The sequence below is a fragment of the Gracilinanus agilis genome, chromosome 5, assembly GCF_016433145.1.
Source record: "Gracilinanus agilis isolate LMUSP501 chromosome 5, AgileGrace, whole genome shotgun sequence".
Lineage (NCBI taxonomy): Eukaryota > Metazoa > Chordata > Mammalia > Didelphimorphia > Didelphidae > Gracilinanus > Gracilinanus agilis.
The window spans coordinates 4146107-4170934 of NC_058134.1; the positions used below are offsets into that span (position 1 = coordinate 4146107).

At 51.4% G+C, this 24828-nt stretch overlaps 1 protein-coding gene across 3 annotated transcripts in view; it reads left to right on the forward strand.

Moving 5' to 3' along the window:
- PHF14 (PHD finger protein 14) overlaps positions 1–24828 on the forward strand; it is a 122460-nt gene that overhangs the window by 23695 nt on the left and 73937 nt on the right. For all 3 annotated transcript variants that reach the window (XM_044679450.1, XM_044679449.1, XM_044679448.1), the window contains exons 8-14: positions 8397–8543; positions 8853–9123; positions 9306–9412; positions 9956–10051; positions 10907–11010; positions 11551–11682; positions 19364–19532. In XM_044679450.1, the coding sequence (XP_044535385.1) occupies positions 8397–8543; positions 8853–9123; positions 9306–9412; positions 9956–10051; positions 10907–11010; positions 11551–11682; positions 19364–19532 (1026 nt within the window). The remainder of the gene's footprint in view (positions 1–8396; positions 8544–8852; positions 9124–9305; positions 9413–9955; positions 10052–10906; positions 11011–11550; positions 11683–19363; positions 19533–24828) is intronic.

Here is a 24828-nt window from a genome sequence, read left to right on the forward strand (position 1 = left end):
AGTACCTGGTATCTGACAGGGCTGTCACTATATGACTTAATGTTTGTAAATCTCAGAAACACTCCTTCCAGCTGGTTATTATAAGATTTAAAGACACAACGACAACTTGTTTCATGAACTGTTTTAGCATTCGAGGTAGAAATAGATAGTTAAGGTTGATTTCACTCTTAAAGGACAGTAAGAAGGAAATATTGGAAGTCAAGTCAAAATTATTTGTTAAAATGATAGATTTTAATGCTCTAAATGCTCCTATTGAAAGAGAAAAGATTTCTGAATGGATCAGGAATGAGTAATGATTAAACAAGAGTGTTGGACAAAGAAATAGTGATTACAGTAAGAGATTGGTTTCTAATGAACCATCTGCCTACAAGTACAGAAGAAGCAGGAATGGCAATAATGTTACTGATAATTCTGCTGATTCAACCTAGGAAACACTGAAAGAGACCAAAGTAAAAAGTGAAAAATAAAACAGACCAATTTTCAACTTGTGCGCACCCAACAGTTTGACTCTGAAATTCATAAAAGAATTGGTTATGGGCATGGAGAAAGACACAGATAAAAAATGGAATAATAGGATAGTTGGAAACTTTAGTATTCCATCATGAACATATCATAACTCAAGTAAAAAAGGTGAATAACAAAGAATGCATAGACCGATTCTTATCTGACAATTAAAATTAATATGGGAGAAGCAGAGAATGCACATTATTTTTAGGTACCTGCAAAATTGGTCAGCACTGAACCACTACTTAGGGAATCAGTGCCTTTGTGACTTTTAGAGGGCAGACAAGCTACATGCTGCCATTTCAAACCACAATATAACATTAGAATGAAATTGGAGTAACCTCAGCAAACTGATAAAACAGAAAAAAAATTTGAAAAAAGAATACGGTATAGAAGAAATAAGGAAAAATGTGAGTAAAATTTAAGTCATAGCAATACCACATTTGCGTGTTGTCAGAGTCTAGAGACAAATTTATGTTGCTACCTGTGGCAAGATAATCACAAAGCCATTTTGCACCTAAAGACACTGGAAAAGAGTAAGCCAATAGTTCCAAAGGACCACAAAGAGTAATTCTGAGGTGAAGGGCAAAATAGAATATGAAATGAGAGAGCATTTGAGTGGAATTGATACGCTCAGAAGCTCATTAGAAAAAATGATTACAGGAATGCCACCCTAAGCTATATTCTGACAATGAGAACAAATAGGTGCTTATCTACAAAAATACAATTTCCCCAGAGTGACCCAATGGAAAACAATTTCTCCTTGGAGGAAGAAGAGTGGGTTGTCCGAGAATTACCTTATACCAAGGTCCCTGCCCAAGGTGGCTTCACAGGTTGATGTTTGACCCTTCACAAACAGTCCCCACACTGTGTAGGTGGTCCATCAATATGGAGAACGATGGACCGTTACCCCATCTTTCATGAAGTAAATGCGTCGTGGATTTAAAAGCCAGAATGTCATTTACAGCTCATGTTGCCCAGTGAGTATAGAAGGAAAAAATAAAGCAATAGCCAAATACATCAAAGCATTAAACAAATTATTTGCCATGAGCAAACAGCAGGGCCTAGACTGGCTTTACATGCTTGTCTCTCTATAGTCCATCCCATAAGCAAGAATCTCAAACCCTGATGATTTGATTATTAAGTACAGAAAGAAAATTTCTGCAGAAACATCATCTTCATTTGTATCAAAACACTCCAAGAAGTAGGCCCAGAGAAGCTGTCTTTCCCCCTTCTTTGTGTCCTGCGTCCCTTTGGGGGGGTCCGGTTGGTGAAGAGCCCCAGAACACGGACAGGAGCTTCGAGGGGAGCAGCAGGCCAGAAAGGCCCAGAGCATTGCGGGGAGGGGCCTGCCGTCATGCTGGGGTCTCTGCAGCACACGTGAGGTTCACCCAGAGAAATCATTGGTCTCACTGCCTCGGAACAAGGAAATCTCCCCAAAGACCCTCTTTACGGGCCGGGGCAGCCAGGTGGCATCATAGCACATGCAGTCAGCAGACTCGCCTCCGACACATGCTCGCTCACTGTCCGGGGAGAGTCACTTCACTCTGCTGGCCTCAGTTTCCTTGTCTGTAAAACGAGCTGGAGAAGGAGATGGCTGACCGCTCTAGGATCTTTGCCAAGAAGAGCCTGAGAGGGGTCCCGGAGAGACAGGCACGACTTAAAGGCCTGAACGACAACAGTTACACCCCCACCCCGAGATGATGGGGAACGTGGCGGCCCCACGCAGCCGGGAGTACCGGCCACAAAGCTTGTCCTGGAACCGGAGCTGGCCTCCCCGGACAGCTGCCTGTGCCTGCAAGGGGCCACTGGCTTCCGGGAGGCGCCAGTCGGAGGGGCTGCTCCCGGCCTTGGCTCCTGCGTGCCCGAGAAAGGAGCTCTGGTGGGCTGTGCGGGTGCGACTCGGGAAACGGCTTCGGGGCAGGGAAGCCTGATGGCTTGATGAGGCCTCTCGTGGGTCGTTGGGCTCAGGCCCAGCATCCATCAGGACGAGGGCACTCAGGAAGCCCCAGCCTGGGCAGGTGACGGACAGGACAGGGAACGCCTCGAGGTATGCCCAGGCAGGACAGTTTCTTGGCTGGCAAAGGGCTCTCCCCACTTGGTTCTTCTTCCTGGACAGCCGAGCTCAGCAGGGCTCGTCCTTGCACATCTGTTAGCCCTGGACGTGTTGTCCTTCCTTCTCCTTTTGGCGATGAGTGTGCGAAATCATGAGGTTCTTGGTCTGCCGGGCCTGTTCTGGGGTTGTAAACAGCATTTAAGGAATCTTGAAAATGCAAAGGATCTCCGCGTATGCCCTGTGAGAGCTTTTCATTCATTTATTATTTATTTATTTTTCAGGAAAACAAAATTTCATTTTAAAAAAGAATGTAACATCTTTAAGACAGAAACTTTTTCACTTGTCCACATATGCATGCATCTTTTTTTTTAAAGTTTTTATTTTGAATATTTTCCCATAGTTACATATTTCATGTTCTTTCCCTCTCCCCCAAACCCTCCTAATCCCCCAGCAAGGGGTTTTTAGGAGTCACTTGTGGACTAACAGTCGATGCTTTTGTGGCGAGAGGTAATAAAATTTGGGGCTGCTTCGTTTTAGCGGGGACTTGTTGGTCCTAATGAGCACGTTTAATTAAAGCAGTTCCTTAAGGCAGATCTATTGTTTGTTCCATCCCTACCTCCCTCTCAGTTTGGGGAATGGGGGGCCCCCAAAAGGGCTTCTCCCTACAGATTGAGCTATTGAACTGCATTTTCAGATTTTTGTAGCCATTTTGTGCCAACAAGAAAGCCAGGATGAACAGGAAGCATTGGGGCTTGAACCTCTGGGAATGGCAGCACCGTCGCGCGCACAAGCGCTTGGGGCTTTCGTGCCCAGTCGAGGCTCTCGGGGAGGGTGGGGGGTGCCAGGAGACCAGGCTCGTCCAGGCCGGCGGAGGCAGCACTTCCAAGCTCTCAGCAGGCCGGAGGAATGGGCTGAATCTCATACAGAAACGTCACTGAGGACAGCATCAGCTTCCTGACTTGGGTTTAGGAAATGAGCTTTCCCAGCCTGGGGTCTGGCAGAGAAGGGCTCTCAGGGGATCTCCAGGCCTCACAGTTGTTCCGAGTCAGCGCTTGGATGTGGTACCTCAAGAGGCCCTCAAGCATCATGGGACGGCGTCCAGAGAAGGGGGAGTGCGGGCCCCGGGGCCCAGCCCTGGTCCACGAGCCCCCAGAATGGTCAGACTCGAGGGCCATGCTCTAGCGCGGAAGTGGCCAAGGCTGGGCAGGTCTGGATGAGGGCAAGCAGGGAGGCAGAGCCGGCTGGAGGGACTGGATCAGAGGCCTGACTCGGGGCTGCGGTGGCCTTAGCATGTGGGTGAGGGGTGCTGTGTGGACAGTTTGAGGCCACTGATGCCCCGCCAGGAGCGATTCGACCAGACAAAGCACCTGCTGCGTGCCTGACACCGGATATTGGACATGCCAGCGCCCAAGTGCGGCTGACCGGGCTGGAGGAGGTTCTGACAGCAGAAGATCGCCCAGACAGGCAGCAGTGAGGGGCCAGAGGACGGGCCTTGGTGAGCTCTTCCACAGACGGTCATGGCGCCGGCCATTGCGTGCAGGAGCCGCCTGTGAAGCCTGTTCTGGGCAGGGGCTGCGGAAGCGGCATTATCTTTTTTTTTTTTTTTTTTTTTGGAAGCGGCGTTATCTTGAGGCACTCGAGGCTGACTTCTGTCCTCTTTCGGGGATTTGCTGTACAACCTTCTATTTGTGCTCTGCAAATAGCTGTTCTACACATGGATTTCACAGTCAATCGAGAAACGTCACATCTCTGTTCTGGTCATCTTATTTAACTCACAGATATATATATATATATCTATGCACATGGCTCCTAGAAAAGGACGGACGTTTGAAGAGCTTTCTTGCAACTAGGCTTTCCTCTCTAGCCGTGGGTTTAGGGTGGGCAAACGAATTGATGGTAGCTTTGTTCTAGGCAGAATGTAATTAGGAAGGTAAATCTGCTGCTGGAATACCTTAATGCTTCCCAAAGCTATGTGGAAAGGAGGCATTTTATTTTATTTATTTTTTATTCATTTTTAAATTTAAATTTTATTTTTATTTTTGAACACTTTAAAAGATCTTTTATTAGATATGTACTTTTCCACTCCTGTGAACCCCAACTTCTGCCGAGAAGAGGGAGAACACAGCCTCTCATGCCTTCTCTATCTTTTATGATTTCATAACATTCAGTTCAGATATTTTTTGTGTATTTCCTTCCTTTATTTTATTTTTTAATTTTATTTAATTGATTAAGAAAACTTTTCCATGGTTACATGATTCATGTTCTCTTTCCCCTCTTCCCACCCCCCTCCCATAGCCAACAAGCAATTTAACTGGGTTTTTACATGTGCCATTGATCCAGACCTATTTTCATATTATTAATATTTGCATTAGGGTGATCGCTTAGAGTCTGCATTCCCAATCCTATCCCCATCGACCCATGTGATCAAACCATTGTTTTTCTTCTGTGTTTCTGCTCCCACAGTTCTTTCTCTGGATGTGGATAGCATCTTTTTCAAAAGTCCCTCAGGATTGTCCTGGGTCATTGCATTGTTGCTAGTAGAGAAGTCAGTTACGTTTGATCATGCTACAATGTATCAGTCTCTGTGTACAATGTTCTCCTGGTTCTGCGCCTTTCACTCTGCATCACTTCCTGGAGGTCTTTCCAGTTCACATGGAATTCCTCCAGTTAATTATCCTTTGAGCACAATAGTATTCTATCACCAACAGATGCCACAATTTGTTCAGCCATTCCCCAATCAAAGAGCATACCCTTGTTTTCCAATTTTTTGCCACCAAAAAGCGTGGCTATAAATATTTTTTGTACAAGTCTTTTCCCCTATGATCTCTTTGGGGTACAAACCCAGCAGTGATATGGTTGGATCAAAGGGCAGGCAGTCTTTTAAAGCCCTTTGGGCATAGTTCCAAATTGCCCTCCAGAATGGTTGGATCACTTCACAACTCCACCAGCAATGCATTAATGTCCCAGTTTTGCCACATCCCCTCCAACATTCATTACTCTCCCTTTCTTTCATTTTAACCAATCTGCTATGTGTGAGGTGGTTCCTCAGAGTTGTTTTGATTTGCATTTCTCTGATTATTAGAGATTTAGAACACTTTCTCATGTGCTTATTGACAGTTTTAATTTCTTATACCTGAAAATTGCCTATCCATGTCCCTTGCTCATTTATCATTTGAGGAATGGCTTGCTTTTTTGTACAATTGATTTAGCTCCTTATAGATTTGAGTAATTAGATCTTTGTCAGAGGTTTTTGTTATAAAGATTTTTTTTCCCCCAATTAGTGGCTTCCCTTCTAATTTTGGTTGCATTGATTTTGTTTGCATAAAAAAAACTTTTTAATTTGGTGTAATCAAAATTATTTATTTTACATTTTGTACTTTTTTTCTAACTCTTGCTTTCTTGGTCTTAAAATCTTTTCTTTCCCAGAGATCTGACAGGTATACTATTCTGTGTCCACCTAATTAATATAATTGTTTCCTTCTTTATGTTCAAGTCACTCGCCCATTCTGAATTTATCTTGGTGTAGGGTGTGAGATGTTGATCTAAACCTAATCTCTTCCATACTGTTTTCCAATTTTCTCAGCAGTTTTTTTCAAATAGTGAATTTTTGTCCCAAAAGCTGGGCTCTTTGGGTTTACTGTATACTATTTTGCCAAAGACATTTACCCCACGTCTATTTAACTGATCTTCCTCTCTGTCTCTTAGCCAGTACCATATTGTTTTGATGACTGCTGCTCTATAGTACAGTTTAAGATCTGGTACTGCTAGGCTACCTTCCTTCACATTTTTTTTTCTTTATTTCCCTTGATATTCTTGATCTTTTGTTCTTTCAGATGAACTTTATTTTTTTTCTCTTGGTAGTTTAATAGGTATGACACTAAATAAGTAAATTAATTTGGGTAGAATGGTCATTTTCATTATGTTAGCTCATCCTACCCATGAGCAATCAATGTTTTTCCAACTGTTTAAATCTAGTTTGAATCGTGTGGATAGTGTTTTGTAGTTGTGTTCATATAATTCCTGTATTTGTCTTGGCAAATCGATTCCTAAATAAATTATATTGACTAGGGTGATTTTAAATGGAATTTCTCTTTCTAACTCTTGCTGTTGGGATATGTTGGAAATATGTAGAAATCCTGATGATTACTGTGGGTTTATATTATATCCTGCAACTTTGCTAAAGTTGTTGATTACTTCCACTAGCTTTTTAGTTGATTCTTTAAGTAGACCATCATATCATCTGTAAAGAATCTCCTCATTGCCTGTTTTGATACCTTTAATTTCTTTTTCTTCTCCAATTGCTACTGCTAGTGTACAATGTTAAATAATAGAGGTGATCATGCGCATCCTTGTTCCACGCCTGATCTTATTGGGAAGTTTATCCCATTGCATAAGATGTTTGCTGATGGTTTTAGATATATACTGTGTATTATTTTTAGGAAAGTCCCTTCTATTCCTATACTTTCTAGTGTTTTTGAAAGGTGATTTTTTTTTTTAATGAAAGGTGAAATTTTAAAGAAAGAAGTGGGGTGTGGATGTGTATGAGACAGAGAGAGAGAGAGAGAGAGAGAGGAGAGAGAGAGGAGAGAGAGACTGAAGAGAGAGTGACAGACAGCCAGAGAGGGATAAAAAGAGAGAGTCAGATAGAGAAATAAAGAGATAAAGATAGAGAGAAAGTGAAGGAGGAGAGGAAAGAGAGACAGAGAGAGTGAGAGTGAGAATGAGCATATCTTTCTTCATCGAAAGTAAAGAGAAGCATTGCAGTGATCCTGGAAAAGAGAAAAGTCCATTCTTGCCCTTTTCCTCATGCATCTAATTGGTTTCATTTGCTTGGAGCTGGTGGCAGTACCAGAGTGGGCCAAGTAGGCGGCCATCTGGACAAAGGCTGCAGGCGAGATCCCTTGTTAGTCTTATGGTGTCAGGCATGCTGGTGTGTTGGTTTGGCGACAGCTCGGGGAGTGGATGAAGGGATCTTGGTGAAATGGGTTTGGGCAGAGGGATGTCCCAATCCTTGTCTGGGGCACCCCCAGGCTTCTTCCTGGCGCTGCTCTGGGGGGAGAAATGGGTCCTCACTCTTCAGTTATTTAACATTTTCAAAAGAAATGATGGAACAATAACTTGTGTTACTTTCTGATGCTCCCTTGGGCAGGTCGATGAGCCTGTGTGGATGGGATCCTTCTTGTTCTCCTGTTGGCTCTTGAGGTGGTTTGGGGGTGCTCAGTGATGGAGGCTTGCAGAGCCCCGGGCTTCGGGGCCAGCAGAGGCATCCGCCCACTTTCCTTCCAGCAGCCGGTGTAGCCAGGAGCTCAGCAATGTTCCTTTCCCAGAAGCCCAATTTTAAAAAGGAAATCTTATGATAGGATCTATTGCATCCGTTACACACGTTAGAGAGATGGATTCTATACATTTAGAAAGAGCGGGAAATGTGGATGGATCCGGGGTGCTCAGAACTTTTGTGGACTTCCCAGAATTCATTGCCGCAGCCAGCAGCCCCCCCCCCACTCCTCTCCGGAGGGCCCCCCCCCCCCCCCAGGGCTCTTCTCCCTTGGGCCACTGCCTGGCTGTTCTTTTAAATTCATTTTTGTAGAAATAAATGAATGAAATCCCCTTTTCCCTGCCTCCCATCTTGCCAGAATCAGCCTTCATCCATTCATCGATGTTTAGTGGCAGAAGCTTGCGTTCGACCTGCTTCTCGGTTTAAGATTTCATGTGATTTTTTTCAGTTAGTCAAAATGGTTTTCCTTGTAAGCGTTAAGAACGTTCGCTTTGGTACGGCAGCGGCCTCGCGTGCCCGGGTGCCGAGGGGGCTCACCGAGCGCCTTTCTCGTGTGTCCAGGACATCGCCGACCCCTTCTTCGCTTACTGCAAGCAGCACGCCGACCGGCTGGACCGCAAGTGGAAGCGCAAGAACTACCTGGCGCTGCAGTCCTACTGCAAGATGTCTCTGCAGGAGCGCGAGAAGCAGCTGTCTCCGGAGGCCCAGGTACGCCTCGCCCGGGGCCCCAACACGGGAGCCGAGGTCCGGCCTCCAGCCCGGAGACCCTGCCTGGCCCGGCAGGCGCTGAGGCTGCCCCGAGGAAGCCCCTCGAGAGTCGGGGGGGCCCCCATAGATCCGTGTTCTGATGGGAGCTGGGTGTGTTTGGTGTCCGGCCGGCCTTCTCTCATCTCCCCCTTCACGGGCTCTTCTCCGGCCAGAGTGTCCTCTGTGGCGGGCCTAGACCGGCCTCGGAGCCCGCCTCAGCTCGGGCGTCCCCCGGGGTCTTTGGGTCAGCCGGACGCCTCTCTTTGGCAGGCCCGAATCAATGCCCGGCTGCAGCAGTACCGGGCCAAGGCCGAGCTGGCCCGCTCCACTCGGCCGCAGGCCTGGGTGCCCCGAGAGAAGCTGCCGCGGCCTCTCACCAGCAGCGCCTCGGCCATTCGCAAGCTGATGCGCAAAGCCGAGCTCATGGGCATCAGCACGGACATCTTCCCCGTGGACACGTCGGACACGAGCTCCAGCGTGGACGGGCGGCGCAAGCACAAGCAGCCGGCCCTGACCGCGGACTTCGTCAACTACTATTTCGGTCAGTGCGGCCGGGCCTGCGTGTGTCTGGGGCCGGCCGCCTCTTCCTGCCCAGGAAGGTGCCCAGTGGGCTGGCCTTGGGCTCGTGTCTGGGGGGGGCTGCCCTTGTCCCTGGGGGGGCTGAGGGGGGCTGGCTGTGCCCTCCGCCTCTTTGGGAAGTGACGGCTCTCTGGGCTTCCACAGAGAGAAACATGCGCATGATCCAGATCCAGGAGAACATGGCGGAGCAGAAGACCATCAAGGACAAGCTGGAGAACGAGCAGGAGAAGCTGCACGTGGAGTACAATAAGGTGAGGCCGCCGGGGAGCCCCGAGCCCAGCCGGCCAGCCTCGGCTGTGGGGAGGAGGGCCGAGTGGAGGCTTCCCTTCCCTCTTCTGGCTGCTCCCCACCCCCTGCGCCCCGCTTCCACAGCGTTCTAGAAGGGGGCGGCGGAGACGCTCTTTAACCCTCTTGGAAGATGGCGAAGGCAGCCGGCAGGCCCGGGGGACGTCCTGCCTCTGCTGCCGTGACCAGGCGGGCTCCCACTCGGGAGAGGCCCCCGGCCGCCTGCCGGCCTCCTCAGGGCCTCGCCCGCCTGGTGCCAGGAGCTGTGCCGGCACCAGCGTGCGTCCTCCCAGGGGCCCCGAGGGCTGCCGGTGTCTGTCCGCGGCCTTCCCCTCCTCCGCGGCGCTCCCCGAGCCTGAGGCTGGCCCTGGCCTGGATTCAAGCCCCCCTTTGCTCACACGTTGGCCGTGGGGGCCAGGCCGTTCCTCCAGCCTGTGGCGAGCAGCCGGGTCTGTCAGGGTGGCAGCAGCCGAGGGTCCCTGCAGTGACGGCCCCCTCCCTCTCCTCAGCTGTGCGAGTCCCTGGAGGAGCTCCAGAACCTGAACGGGAAGCTGCGCACCGAGGGACAAGGCATCTGGGCCCTGCTGGGCAGGATCACCGGCCAGGTGGGTGCCTCTACGTCCCTGGCCCGCCCTCACTTGGGGGACACTGCAGGAGCGAGAGGGCAAGAGGTCACCCCGGACGGCCGCGGATTAAGGAGGTCATTGGCGCCGCCATTCTCGGCCAGACTCTCCTGCTGGCTGTCCCCGCGGCTCCTCATGAAGCCCAGGCCGAAGCTCGGGGTGATGCCGGCGCCCCTCCTCCCACCCCGCAGCGAGGCTCGCTCTGGGGCCCTCAGGTGGGCCGGCTCCTCCCTGCAGGGTTATGGGGCGGACGGGCCGGCCCGGGAGTCTTCACAGAACCTTTTCCGGGACATCTGTTGGGTCGTGGGTATTGGGGCAGCTCGGGGTGGCGGAGGCCATTCTGGGATTGAGATTTTAGCCGAGGGGGTGTCGGGGGCATCCAGGCCTGGGGGGCCGTGGGGGTGCCAGAGATGCCCTCCTTGTCTGGGGTAGCCCCTTCCTTCTGTCCTGGAAGCCATTCTCAGACGGGCTCCGAGGGAGAAGAGCTCTGAGGGCTCGGCACTCAGGGTAAGTCACTTGCCCGGCCACACTGAAGCTGTGGGAGGTCAAATTTGAACCCAGGACCTCCCGTCCCCGGGCCTGGCTCTCTCCTGAGCCTCCCTGCTGCCCCCCCGAGCTGGGCCCTCGAGGGCATCGTGTCTTCCCGGTGTTGCTCTTGAAGAGGAGCCGGCCCTTCGCTGGGCCTGTGGCCGTGAAGACCCTGCGGGGAAAAAGGGACGTGGGCAGGCGGCGGCCTCGGGGCAAGGCCGGAGCCTGGCCGCCATTTTCCTAAGCTTCTCCCCTCGGCCGGCTCGGCGGCCCCCTCGGGCCTCTCACCGCCTCTCTTCTCGTCGGCAGAAGCTCAACATTCCGGCCATACTGCGAGCGCCCAAGGAGAGGAAGCCCAGCAAGAAGGAAGGAGGCGCCCAGAAGGCCTCGGCCCTGCCGGCCGTCCTGTACAGGCAAGTGCTCCCTGCCGGCCCTCCGTGGCCTCTGGAGCCCCAGAGCCACGGCCGGCCCCCACAGCCGGGGCTGCATTGACTGAGCCCGCGGCTTGTTCCTCTGACGGGAGGCTCAGCTCTTCCCCATGCCCAGGGAGGGAGGGAGCTCAGGGAAGGGCCCCCATCCCAGGCAGAGCGGGCAGGGACGGCCGAGGGGTCCCGAAGCCGGGTCTCTGCGGCCTCGTTTCCCCGACGCTGCCCCAGGAGCCCTCGCGGGCTGCGAATCCCCTCGTGGGTCGCTCTTGGTCATTGGCTTTGGCCGTCCGAGAATAGCTCTGAGTGAGCGTTCCAGACGGGAAGCTCTGGGGGGACACCCCCGGCTCCAAGAGCACCCCAACTTTGGCCTCTCCGTCCCCTGGGGTTCTGCCCCTTTCCTTGCTGCGTGTGTGACCCCGTAAGCCCAGGGCTGGGGATGCCCACGGCGGGGAAGCTTGTAGGCCCGCGGGAGGAGGGATGCTCGAGCGCTCCCTGGCCGCTGTCTCACCGCCCCCCTCTTCCCAGCTGTGGGATCTGCAAGAAGAACCACGACCAGCACCTGCTGCTGCTCTGCGACACGTGCAAGCTGCACTACCACCTGGGCTGCCTGGACCCCCCCCTGACCAGGATGCCCAGGAAGACCAAGAACAGCTACTGGTGAGCGCGGGCCGGGCTCCTTCCACTGATGAGCAAACCGAGGCCAGTGGGGGAAGGGATTTTTGGGGTCACGTAGAGAGTCACTCTCTGGGGAGAGATTTGAATTTGGGTCCCCCTGACTCCCAGGCTGGTGCTTTCACCCCTGACCCAGCCAGCCGCCCGCAGTTCTGGCAGAGCATCCATGCCCTGCGCAGCCCGCCGGGAGGCAGGGTCGACCGTTCTTGGGGGGAGGCCCCGGAGAGCCTCCAGAGAGGCTGAGCACAGGCACATCCGAGGGTGCGAATAAAGGACCTGGGGGGGGGGGCTGCCGCAGTGCCCAGGAAAGGGGCCAAGTTTGGAGGCGCCCCCAGGGTGGAGCGAGGCCTCGGGACCCCTCCATGGTCAGTACTGAGCGGCTTCTTTCTGGGTCAGCCCCCCCACTCTCCCGGCTGGCCCTGCCTCCTCTCCTCCCCTCCCGCCTGCCCGGCCTCCATGTCTCTTGGGGGTGCTCTGGGGCTGGCCAGGCCCAGGGCAGAGAGATTGAGGCCTCGGCGGCCGGGAGGAAGAAGGTAGAGAGCTCGCTGGGCCTGGGAGGAGGCCACAGAGGCCTGGCCCATGTGGGCCTGTGGGAGGGGCCGCTCCTACGGGGGTGAAGCTGCCCAGAAACCAGCGGGACGTCCTGGGCCGGAGCTCGCAGATGGCCCGTGACCTGGGAGGGATCAGGAGGGACAGACCAGCCGCAGGCCCTTGTCCACAGGCGAGGCTGCACTCAGGCCCTGGGGAGAGGCCTCTCCGGCCTTGGCATCGGGGTCACAGCCGTGAGGGAGGGCTGGCCTCCTTGTCCCTGGTCTGGGCTGGCCATGCCACCCGCCGTCACTCTTTGTCTGGGCTTCCTGCCATTCTATAAATAGACGTCCTTGGGGGATGCGAGGAAAGAGCGAGGCGGCCGGCCCTCCAGCAGCGCCCGGGCCATCGGGCTGACCCACCCGAGAACCCCTCGGCCCGAACAAGAGAGGCCCAGAGAGACGGCCTGGTGGGAAGGGCCAGGAGATGGGGGAGGGAGGCATCCTGGGGGACAGCCGGGGAGAGGAGGCGGGGGATGGTAGTCAGAGAAGTCGGAGGGCAGCAGCGAGGAAAGCCCCTTCGATTTGGCAGTGAGTAAGCTCAGGGAGAGGAAGTGGAGGTGCCGGTGTAGACGGCCGTCCCTGGGAGCGGAGCCCCAAAGGGTGTGTGAGGACGGAGAGACCTGGGCTTGTTTGTGGGTGCCCAGGGGAAGGGCCAGCGTGCTGGACGGCTCCTCTCGCCCCGGGAGTGCTGGCTGTCCCTGAGGGCCCAAGACTGGCCTCTGGCCACCCCCTGGAGAAGCCCGAGCACCAGAGCATCGGCCTGGGGCCGGAGGGGCACGGCCTGGGCTCCTGTTGAAGGCCGCCCGCGGCGGGGGGCTGGGCTTGAGCCCGCTGGAGGCTCTCTGAGGGCCCGGCGCAGGCGTCTCTTCTCTCGGCTCGTCCAGCCGCCGCACGTCTACCCGCCGAGCTTTCCTCGGGGCCGGGCGGGGGCCTCCTGCTGCGGTCGGTGGCCCCCCCGAGGCACAAAGCGGCCGCCCGCGGGCTGAAGGCTCTCTTTCCAGCGTGCCGACGTGGCGCCTCCGCCGGAGACCCGGCTCTCTGCGCTAGTCCAGGGCGGCGTCGGCTCTGCTCTCTGGGGCTGCCTCTGAGGAGGCCCTTGGTAGAAGGCTGGGATGGACGCAGAAGCCCTTCTCCGCCGCTCTTTGAAAGGCCCAGGCTGACCTCCAGGCTGTCATCTTGGGTGACCCACAGTGGGCTGCTCGGCCCCGGGATCAGGCCTCGGCCCTTGACTGGCTGGCGAGTCCTGAGAGAGCCTCTCTGATGGGGAGCGAAGACGGCCCGGCCTGGCCCTTCTCCCTCGGCCTCTAGGTCTGGCCCTTCCTGGCCTCTTCTGGCCTCCTTCTGCGGGGCTCCCTTCAGCCGCAGCTCTGCGCCCCACGCTCTGCACTTGGCTTTCCGTCAGCGTGTCGCACTCGCAGCCCCCTCGCCCAGCCCTCCCCGAGTTCTCGTCCTCTTCGGAAGGCCCCATGTCTTCCCCGCTCTCCCTCCTCACCCAGGGAGGCCCCCAGCCTGCAAGTCCTCCCCGCAGACCTCTGAGCCTCTGACCACCTCGGCCCTCCGCTGCCTATGGACGGGCACCTTGAGCCCTCTCACGAGCCGGACCTCCGCCTGCCTCCCGCCTGCGGGCGCCTTGGAAGGGGAGCCCCGCGGCCACCCCCTCCACTGCTTGGGCTGCTTTTCTCCTGGGGTCAGTCCTTCCCTGGGGGGGCTCTGCGGACTGACCTCGTCCCTGGAAGAAGCGTAAGAGTGAAGGCAGCGGCGGTGAGTGCCTCGGCCATGACAGGATCTCCCTGCTGGGAAGAAGAGACCCCCCTCTTCTGTCGGCCCCCCTCCCACCCTAGCCCGACCTGGCCGGGATCCGGGCTGCTGACTGCCTCCTGCTTCGTGTCCCCCTCAGGCTCTTCCTGTTGGGCCGTTAGCGCATCCATAAGGAGGAGGCAAGAAGAGGGCGATCTTGTGGGGAAGTGAATCGGGAAAAGCCAGCCGGCCGCCCACCTTAGACGTTGACAAAGGGGGGACGTATCGGGGTCTTTTGGACTCACACTCTAGGGAGGGGGAGCCTGGGAGGACCGGACGTTCTAGGGTTATGTTTAGTCTCCGAGAGGAAGAATGGTGAAACGCTGACGGGCCTATGAAAAAAGTCCCCCTTTGAAATGGAAAAGGCCCGGACAGAAAGAGAAGGAAGCCGACAGCGCCGGCCACACGGTGCCAGCAGAGCCGGAACCGGGCAACGGCGCCGGGGAGGCCTTGGCTTGGGGTTGGATCTCATTGAGGAAAGGAGAGTCGTCGTCGCGGGGAGCGGACCAAATTCAGGAGCGGATGCTCGTGGGGAGGGACAGCAGGGGAAGGCCGGAGCCTTGGCTCTGGCACGGAGACTGGTGTCTAGGCTCGAAGGGCCCAAAGCAAGGGGGCAGCTGCAGCGGCCTTGGGTGAAGTTCAGCCGCACCAGCCTCTCGGGGGGTGGAAAGAACCGTCAGCGCCTCACTGAGCTCTTGTCATCAAGGGATGTGTGGAAGCCCGAGTGGGAAAGAGCCCTCCGATCAGAGTCCAGGAGAGAAGGTGCCTTTGGGTTCCGAAGGCCTGAGCTTGAATCCTGCTTTAGAGGCTCAGGAGCTGCGGTGTTGTAGGCCTGTGCCTCAGTTTCCTCACCTGTAAAATGAGAAGGGTTGGGCTCGACAGCCTCTGAGAGCCCCACTAGCTCTCGATCGGGGATCTTACGGACCGATCCCTCCAGACAGCCGTGTCCCGTTTCCCAAAGTGGCTGGAAAATGGAGGCTGGAGACTGTTTGAATACGTGGGTCCTGGGCCGCTAGACGGGGAAACAGTCCCAAAGAGCCGGCAGGTCTTTCGCCTCCGCTGGCTTAGCCTCGGTATGAGCATCCACACTGTTCTCGTGGACAACATGGCTGGGCAGGCCAAAGGGGTTACAGCTACAGTTGGGCACCTTCGGAACCGGCTCAGTGGAGAGGTTCGAGGGCTGCAGGATTGCTCCGTGATGGGTGACTGACTTGGGGAAGGGGCGCCCCTTCTGGCGGTCATCAGGGCAGGAGGGACGGCTCCCAAACCAGAAGACTGGCCCGAGCCGCGGACATTTACTCCGATGGTGCAGCCTACGCTAACATTCCCCACAGAAGTCCGCGTCAGTACAGGGTGGGGGAAAAAGAGCCCTTGGAGCATCGGCAGGAGGCCCTCGCGAGGCTGCTGCCCTGGCCAGACCTCGCTTTTTGGAAGGCTGTTGGTGACCTGGAAACAGGACGACCACGTGTCCATCGACGTTGGCCTGTGTCAGCAGCTGACCTCTTGCTAGTTTTGTCCGAGAGGACCAGCTCGTGGGCTTGGTCGAAGCCTGGGTCGGAATGAGGCTAAGGAGAAGGACGTTGGCCCTGGCTTCAGTGTGATGCGACTCCTCAGGAGAGCCTGCTTCCTGCAGCCCAGGATGGCCACCTGCGGGGAGTATCATTACTAGGGCCTCAGAGGGCCCTTCCCGTTCTGGGAACTGGCCAGCGAGATTAAGTGACGTAGGTGGAGATCTGCAGACCGGAGAGCATTCTGTCTAGCCACTGTCAATGTTTTCTATTTAGAGAGGTCACGTTTGGATAATCGGGTTTTCTGATTATACGGAATTCCTTTCCATTTTAATTGATGTTAAATTATTTTTAGATATTGACTTGTGCCTTTGTACAGTAGTGAAAATAATTTGATGTTGCTTTTATGTTGGCAACTTTTTTTAAAAGTCTAAAATTATAACTGAACAAGTGCTATAAGTATCAGTAATAGGAAAATTGACCTATTCTCCAGTTGGTCTAGTTGCTGTTGGATCTAGCTCTTCGTGATATCCCTGGAACCTTTTTTTTCACCAGACAATAATTCTCCCTGATAACAGCTTTTTAAAATTGTCCTTTGTGCTTTTCTTTCAAAATCTCGATATAGAAGAAAACTTTAGGCTAACCAGGGTCCAGTGATGTGGGTTCTGATTACTCATGACTTCACTGTTACTGTGTTTAGCAGAGTAAGTTTAATGAACTCATGAAGCAAAGAGGCCTGCCCCAGACCAGAAGCATGGACTGTTTTGATTGGAGGGCTTCTGGAGAGAGGGCTCACTCCAACTCTGCCCAGTGTGTCCTCCGGCTTTAACTGGGCCTCCATTTTTTCTCTTGTAAAATGAAGGAGTTAGATGTCCCCTCAGGTCCTCTCCAGCACTCATTTGCCTCCATGACTGTGCCCTCAAAGAACTGAGCTTCTGATTTACTCAAACATGAATACAACATATAAACAGAGAAACATGAAATTATTTGAAGAAAGAGCTCAAAGGAGTTCAGGAAAGGCTTGATGGAGGAGGAGGTGGCATCTGAGCTAAACGTGTGAAATAGAGTCTTCTGAGAGGCTTAGGCCAAGCCAGGTGTCTTGTCTGGCACAAAGCAAACACTTATCTGTAGGGGCCTGGGGCATCTTTCACTTTCTCCTGCTAGCCCAGTGTCTCAGTTGGGATGTGGAGAACTCTTGGGGCAAAAATAGCCCACCTTCGACTTAGGTTTCCCATCTCCTGCTACACCTGCCCTTTGAGGGTAGAAGAATGGTGCCTACCATTCAGTGATGAATGTTCTCACATTTGGCCATACCCTTCACATCCCAGTGAATCTGAACTAGAGATCACCACTCAAACACCAGACTTCACCCCCTACTCCCCCATCCCTCCTCATTCCTGCCCCCTCAACCCACTCACCCCAAAGTTTCCTGCCTACTTCCACTGTGCCTGCTACAATATCTGTTCAACAGGCAGTAAACTTTCCTTTATCTTAAATCCATTCCTCTCTTTCTATCTACTAGCTCTTACTAAACCTGGAATCTTTACTTGTTTTCCTCGACTCACTGGTTGAGGCAGGGAGAAATGAAATACTCCTTACTCCCCCTTTTCATTCCCAGGGTCTCCCCTTTTCTCTGTCACTCCGTAACCTCCGCTTCTTTGGGAATCATGCTCTTCATATCCGTCGTCCTATCAAAATCCTGATAGCTCTTGTCTAGACCCCCAAGGTCTTCCCCTTCCCTTGATCCATGAGTTTGATCTCAGGCTTACAGTTCTTTCTCTCCTTTCCAACTCCTGCCCTTCTACTAGTAACTTGACTCTACCTATTGATTCTCCCTCAGAACCCGTCACCGATTTCCTTGACCTACTCCCTTCCCACAAGTTACTCCTTCACCCCACCTCAGCCACACACAACTATGTGTAGCACCTCTTTGTTCAAGTTATGAAATCCCCTGAACTGACCATCATCTATTGGCTTTCCACCTCTCTCTGCCTCCCCTAACAACCCTACTGCACCATGACCTCTAATCCCTTGACTCAGCAATCCTCTAACCAGGCCATCTCCCCTGCTTTAGCCACTTTCCTTCTCATCTCCCCTCTGTGGTGAACCACGTGAACTCTACATGGTTTTCCTCAGGAACCTTTTGTCCCCTTTATTGCCCAGCCAAACCCCAATGTCGAGTCACACGTGCCGCCTATCACCTATACCTTTCCAACAGAGTCCCCTACCAATGTCTGCCACTCAGCCTCAAATGGGCCTTCACTGCCACTTAGTATACCTCCATTAGCCACTCATTGTCTTCCCCTCTACAGTGGCTCTTCCAGACCTTCTCGTCCCTCCTCAAACTTCCCCCTAAGTTCTCCCTAAGAACCCTGTCTCATATTTTACAGAAAAAAAATTGCAGCCATTTGCTGTGGAGCTCATTGCCTTCTTCATGTCCTTTCACTCTGGTGCCTTCTGCCCCTCTCTTCTCCATCACCCCCATTTCAAATGATGAAGTGGCTTTACTCCTGACCAAGGCCTATTCCATCTCGGCTCCTCCGGCAGTCTGTTCCCTCTGGCCCTCTCTATTCCTTCACTTATTTTCATTCTCTTCCATCTACTTTTCTATTCCCTGCTGGCTACAAACATCTCCCCTGTCCTGAAGAAGCCCTCACTCGGTCCTTCCATCTTCCTTTTCTCCTCTGTCCTTTGTAGCTAAACTCCAGCGTGTGTCCCGACTTTGTCTTCTCTCTGGTTCACCTTCCACAGACTGGCCTCATCATTCCACCCAAACTGCTCTGTGCCAAGGCCCTGCTATCTCCTGACTGCCAGATCTAATGGCCTTTTATGGATCCTCATTTTCCTTGATCTTTGCAGCATTTGGCAACGCTGATCACACTCTTCTCCTCAATACATTTGTCATTCTAGGTTTCATTTGTCTTTCTTCTAGTTCTCCTCCTACCTATCTGACCACTTCTTCCCCACCTCCTTTGCTGAATTTCCCTTTATATCAGCCCCTGTAACAGTAGGAGTCCCCCTACTCTGACCTGAGCCCTCGTCTCTTCTGCCTCTGTTACTTTACTCAGAGATCTCATCAGCTCCCATAGATTTAATGACTATCTCTGTGGTTCATTTTTTAGCAGCTGATAATATCAAGAAGACTAATGGCAATTATAAAGGCTACTCTTTCAATTATATTTTAATGTCAGTGAGATTAATTTTTCTAATGACTGCTGCTTTAATGAGTTCATTTGGTCTTGGAGCATTGATATTTTCCTGCTCTGGTAGAAATGGCCACCGTGTTAAAAAGTGAACTATTGATTTTTGTGCTCCCCAGGAGGAAGCCTGGTTGGGTACTTTTTCTTCCTTGGGAGATCAGATTCAGTGTAGTTTATCTTTGGCAAAGATGAAAAGATAGATGGCTACAATAGCGATTGGCTCCAGGATCAATGGATGCCTTTAAAAATGAAGACACCACAGTTAATAAAGAGTAAGAATGCCTTTGCAAAGAGAGCCCATCCTTGCCCTCTTATCACTTAATCAGGAGATTTTCTTTAAACATGTTCTGATTTTTGGTAAATTCGTCTTCATATTGAGCCACTTTTCTGTGTTAATGAAGGGTTTGCCAGGGCTTCAGATGTATGAACAGAGATGCTCATTTAGCGACAGAGTTGGACATCCCCTCTGGACTTGTAGTTATAAAAATGTGACCATGTACACATTCAGCTTGATAATTCAGAGGTGAACGTGAGTATTTAGACCTTTGGCTTGCTGTTATCCCCACCACAGGCAGTGCTCCGAATGTGACCAGGCAGGGAGCAGTGACATGGAGGCAGATATCGCCATGGAAACCTTACCAGATGGGACCAAACGATCACGAAGGCAGATTAAAGAACCAGTCAAATTTGTTCCACAAGACGTGCCACCGGAACCCAAGAAGATGCCCATCAGAAACACGGTAATTGTCGGATTTTTAAAAAAATCATTTTATAAAACTCAGTGGTATGTGAGAAACAAATGAGCCTCAGGCTGTACTGATGGCTGTCCAAGCCCCAGGGCTGGGCACTCTCACTCCAGGACCAGCTTCCCCCCGAGTCAGCTGCTGGTGTAGGTTGGGGTGCTGTGCTGGAGGCTCGGGGCTGAGAGATGCAAGCCTGGGGCCTGCTTGTGACAGCCGCCTCTTACCTCAATAGGACTTATTGAAATGATCTGGGGGGCTATTGTCATCCTCCTTCAGAACATCCTTCTTCCACTGTGGACAACAGTCGTGAGTTCTGCTTGTCCCCATGCCCAGGATAGTGCCCTGGTCCCCCAGCAAAATCAAATCATGTGAATAGGTGCTGTGCGAGTCCCTGCTTTCAGGCAGGTGGGGAGAAAAGCTCAGCAGAGCTATTTATTCCAGAGGAAAAATGAAATTTCAGGTTTGGAAAAGCCCACCCTGTCCCTTTCTAAATAACAGACATAAAGTGAATGTATGCCATTTAGATAGGCAGCCTTAGAAAGGAGGCTGTTAGTTATCTGAGACTCCTTTAGACACAGCTGAAGAGAGACCCCGAGGAGCCCCAGTGCTTAGAGAGAAGGGAGGTGCTTACGAGGCTCTCTTCCCTTCTGTACTAATTTAAACACAAAAAAAGAGCATTTCCAGAAATTGGGACCCTCCATTTGGTGCCACTTCCCCTATTAAAGAGAATAACTTCCACATTCCTTTCTCCAGTGCACTCTTTGTGCTCTCTCCTTTGCTTTTAAGAATGTTTCATGCCCATCCTTGCCATGGGTATTGCTAATATCTGCGCTTCGCGCCCCCCCCCCCCCATTAAAAACTGAGGAAGAAGGGGAGGGCCATGAGCAGAAATGTTAAGGTGAGGATGGGGCTTCCTTGCCGACATGACCTCTCATTCCCTTGATGCATGCCTCCCAAGGTTGTGGGGATTCATTGAGATAGTCATTGTGGGTAGTTGTTTACCCTAATGATCACGGTGATGGTGAGGATGAACATTTCATGATGGGTCACTGTCTTGATCAAGCTTCTGTGTCCTTGGCAGTTTTCCGTTGTAAGATTTAAATTAATATCCAACACTCCAACTATTATATTTTATAAAGTTTATTAATAATCACATGAAGTAAAGGAATTAAAAGGTAATTATCTAACAAAATATAAGGCCATGTGAGTAGATTCTCCAGCCACTCACCTCACACCACCTCCACCAAATGGGATCACAGGAAGAGAGAGAGAGAGGTGGGGCTACACAAAATTTATATCCCGCCTATATCAGCATGTAACATGAGGAGAAGAGCGGGGTGCTGGGAATTGTAGTTCTGGGGTTCAGATTCCAATTATACATTCCCCCCTGTGATTCCCATGGAAAACAAGCATGTAGAAATCTCCCAGATTTACATGCCTAGTTTCCCCATGGAATCAATAAACATAACCAACTTGTATCTCTAAAGATCTTCAACTAGAGGTACATATAATACTGCACTTTCTAAGGGGAAATTATAGTAATTTGGGGATAAGAGGGAAATAAAAGAGAAAGAGAACAAAACTGATAGATTGCTAGGTGCATTGACAAAAGGCCAATTAGGGAGCAGTCCCCTTTGGCATAAGAGTTTACATTCAAAATAAATGCATTCAACCCCTCACTTGAATCTCTTCATGGTCACTAGAATTGTAAGGGTTAAAAATTGAGGTTGGACTAAATATTAGAGAAATATGGTTGCCGAAATTAATATATCTCAAGTAAAATGACTTTAGCAGTATTTATTTATAAAATAGAGGGAAAGAATGAAGGTACAGAAATGTGAGAAAGGGTAGAAAAAGTATCTTATCTTAACAAGCTAGACCAATGGTCGGCAACCTTTTTGGCCTTGAGAGCCATAAACGCCTGCGGAAAGAGGAGGATGGAGGCAGAAGGCATTGGAATATGGGGCGCGGGCTGAAGGGCCCCCTGGGGAACATCCTGGGGCTCTGCCTGTACTGGCCAGTTGGGAGGTGGAGCCAGATATGGCTCGAGAGCCTTACGTTGCTGACCCCTGAGCTAGACTATTTGCTCCTACCGTGGCTTTATTCCGGCAGGGCTCCAGAAGCCCCAGCTGGAGGTCAACCTTTTCACTCACCCACGTGGTAGTCCAGAAGGAAAATCCAAGAGCTGTCTTACCAGAAACAGTCCGAGGTCCCAAGCTGGAGTTTCTCCAAAGCCAAGTTTGAAGGAGAAAGACCTCGTCACAGGAAGTTGTAACTACTTTTAAAGACCCTTCTTTGTGTCATTTCTTGTGCCTTCCTTCCACTTTATGTGGACCAGTCGCAGTTTTTAAGAGTTTTCTTAGGACTGCCTGGGGGGCAGTTGGTTGTTTTTGAATTGTCACCCAGTTTAGGACATGGGTTGTAGACCTCCCCTCACTTAAGGAAATGTATATAAGAAATGGGGGTGTATACGCTTCTGGTAATTAAGTCTAAAAGAGGGCAGGGGAGAATTAATCCCATCTTCACACCATCACATTATTGGAGTTATGTGACTTCCTCCCTGGGCTGTGCTCATTTCATTATGTATTAGTTCACAGAAGTCTTCTAGGTTTCTCTGAATTTGCCATGTTTGTTATTGATTCTGGCCCAGTAGTACTCCAGTATATTCCTGTGGTACAATTAGTTCTACCATTCCCCTAGTGGATGGATACTCTCTTCGTTTTTGCTTCTTGGTGACAACAAAACACACCTTCTAGGAATATGGATGTAATGGACTTCCTTCCTCCAAATTGCTTATGGAAATCCTAATGGGCAAAAATCATATTAATGGTGAGGATAGAACTCTACCTTCTGGGATTTTTCTCTTTTTCTGATTTGGTGCTCCCAGTTTCTTTAAAACATTCTGCTTAATGCATCGTTGATTTTTTTTTTTTTTTTTTTTTTTTTTGAATGAGCAACTTGCACTCTTATCTTTTTGAAAAGAGGACCCCTTTGCGTAAGTCTTGGCATCTCATGCTATGCCCCATGTCAGGGCTGTTGGTTGCTGGATGTCTGGCCTTCACTCTTCCCACATCTGGCTGGCCATCACCATCACCATTGAACACAGCATGGGAGCTCAACCAAAGGAGGGAACCTCCATTTTTCTTGAGTACTTTAATGGAACTATAACCATTTCCATTTGGGCTTCCCTTCCAGAGGGGCAGACTGGAGCCCAGCCTCTCTTATCTGGGGAACTCTTAGCCCCGCTGACCTTTAACTCCTCCCCAGAGGCTCCAGTAGGCTTTAGGCCTTTTTCTCTAGGTCTCTTAACATCATCTGAACACTAGTGTGGCCTGACATCTGTTTCCATTTGCCATTTCATGTCACAAGTGTTTTCGCTAGTGTGTGGATTTACAGGAACTTGAAAGATGGCACCCTACTTTTCATCAAATGGGTTGGAGCAGCTTTGGTGTTGGCAAGAAGAGAGAAGAATAGCTGTTCACGTATCCTTTGAAACAGAGGAAAAGGGGCTAGACACAAGTTTCTGTCTGAGGTTCCTGGGAGTGTTGGAAGCTTCATGCCTAGATGAGACCCAAGTCCTTGTTATGTCCCTTTCTCCCCTATGGTTTTCAGATGGAATCTTGAAACATGTTTTGGCAGTGCCAAAGCCCATGTTTGGGAGGACGGCACAGTCTAGATTCTGAATCTATATGCCTTTTAAATTTAATTTAGATTAAATTTAAATACCTATCAATCGAATAGGAATAAAGAGGTGCCCACTGTTGTCTTCCATCCACTACTGATATCTGAATTACTTGGGGAGACAAGTGCTATTGAGGGATCCAGTACAAGAAATAAAAAGGCCTCTCCCAAGAAACAAGGAAAGACCTTCTCCAGAGAAGATAGATTTTGCAGCATCTTTCTCAGCTTCACCTCTTCTACAAGCCACTCCTCCCTCCCCCCAATTTGATTTGTTTTTTCCTAGCCTTGTCTAGATGTTTGAGAGACTGATATTTTCCTCTCCCCTGTGGGCTTAGCCAGAAGGCTTGGTCAGCTCAGGAGGGGAGACCTGGAGATAGCCAGGGACCTACCTGGTCTTCAGTGCTCTTACTGTCCCTGGAACTCTGCCAGGTGGAGCCCTCATGCTACTGTCAGACAAGTTGTGCCTCTCCCCTCGTGGACCTTTCTCTGCCTCTATGGTGTCTGTTATCTTTCCGTGGAGGCCTTGGTTTTTCATTTCCTTCTCGGAGCTCAGAAATAGAGTGAGATGAGCAGGGTCTTGGCCGGGACTAACATCTGCCTCTGCCTGGTGGCACTCCGTCCTCTCCATCTGTGACTGTAGCAGAACCATGGAAAGAATCCTCAAGAGACAGGTCCCAAGATGGCGGCCAGGAGATTACATATTGCCCAGGGTCCAGAGATGGGCAGGAGCCAGGACAGTCAGCTGAGACAGAAGATGAGGACCCTGAGAAGAGAGGAGATTGGGGAATAAACAGTGGCCACTTTGGGTTGATTTCTCTTTTCCTCCAGGTAGTAGTTGGGTCAGAATGGAAGGGAACCTGTGGCCTGAGGATATACTTAAGGAATACTTATAAGCCAGCTGATCGGATCCCTTGTGCATCCGATGAGTAAGCGTGAAGATCCGAAAAGATGTTCATCATACCCTGGCAGCAGGATACTTTGGGTGAGAAGAGAAAAGGAGATGGGTCATGCCCTGCAGGTGGTTCCATTTGCTCAGATGTGGGGAAACAGTGGGCAGAGCCAGGGTAGAGAGAAGCATTGCGAAGCCCTTGCCAGGAGCCTGGACTACAGGCATTGGTTCTGTTGATCTCTTCCAAGAACAAGGCAAAGGCCAAAGTGGTTGTTCTTAGGTATCAGCAGTTGAGAAAAGCCTAGATGGATGCAAAGTACCATCTGATACCAGTTAGGGAGGGCTGGGTGCATCTGCTCTCCTCTCCTCATCTAGGAATGCTTCTGAAGGGCTGACCATGCTGTCTGGAACCTTGACCCTCCTGGCTCTTCATGACTGACCGCATGGCCAATGTCAGTCTGGAGTGTCAGAATGCACCGCTTCGAGCCATCTTCACTGACCAGAAATAAACCACCAGTTTGACCTTCAGTCCTGTACTCTGAGCTGTGGCTGTCGGTTTTTGAGGTCGGAGCCCTGGTAACTTAGCCAAAGAGAATTCCTTCTTTTGGGGACCATCTCTGGGAAAGTCCTGCAGATGCCAGGTGGCTTCATCCGTAGCCGGGAATGCCAGCACATTGGCAAAGGTTGTGAAAGATGGATCAAGATGACTTGAGCTGCGTCAAC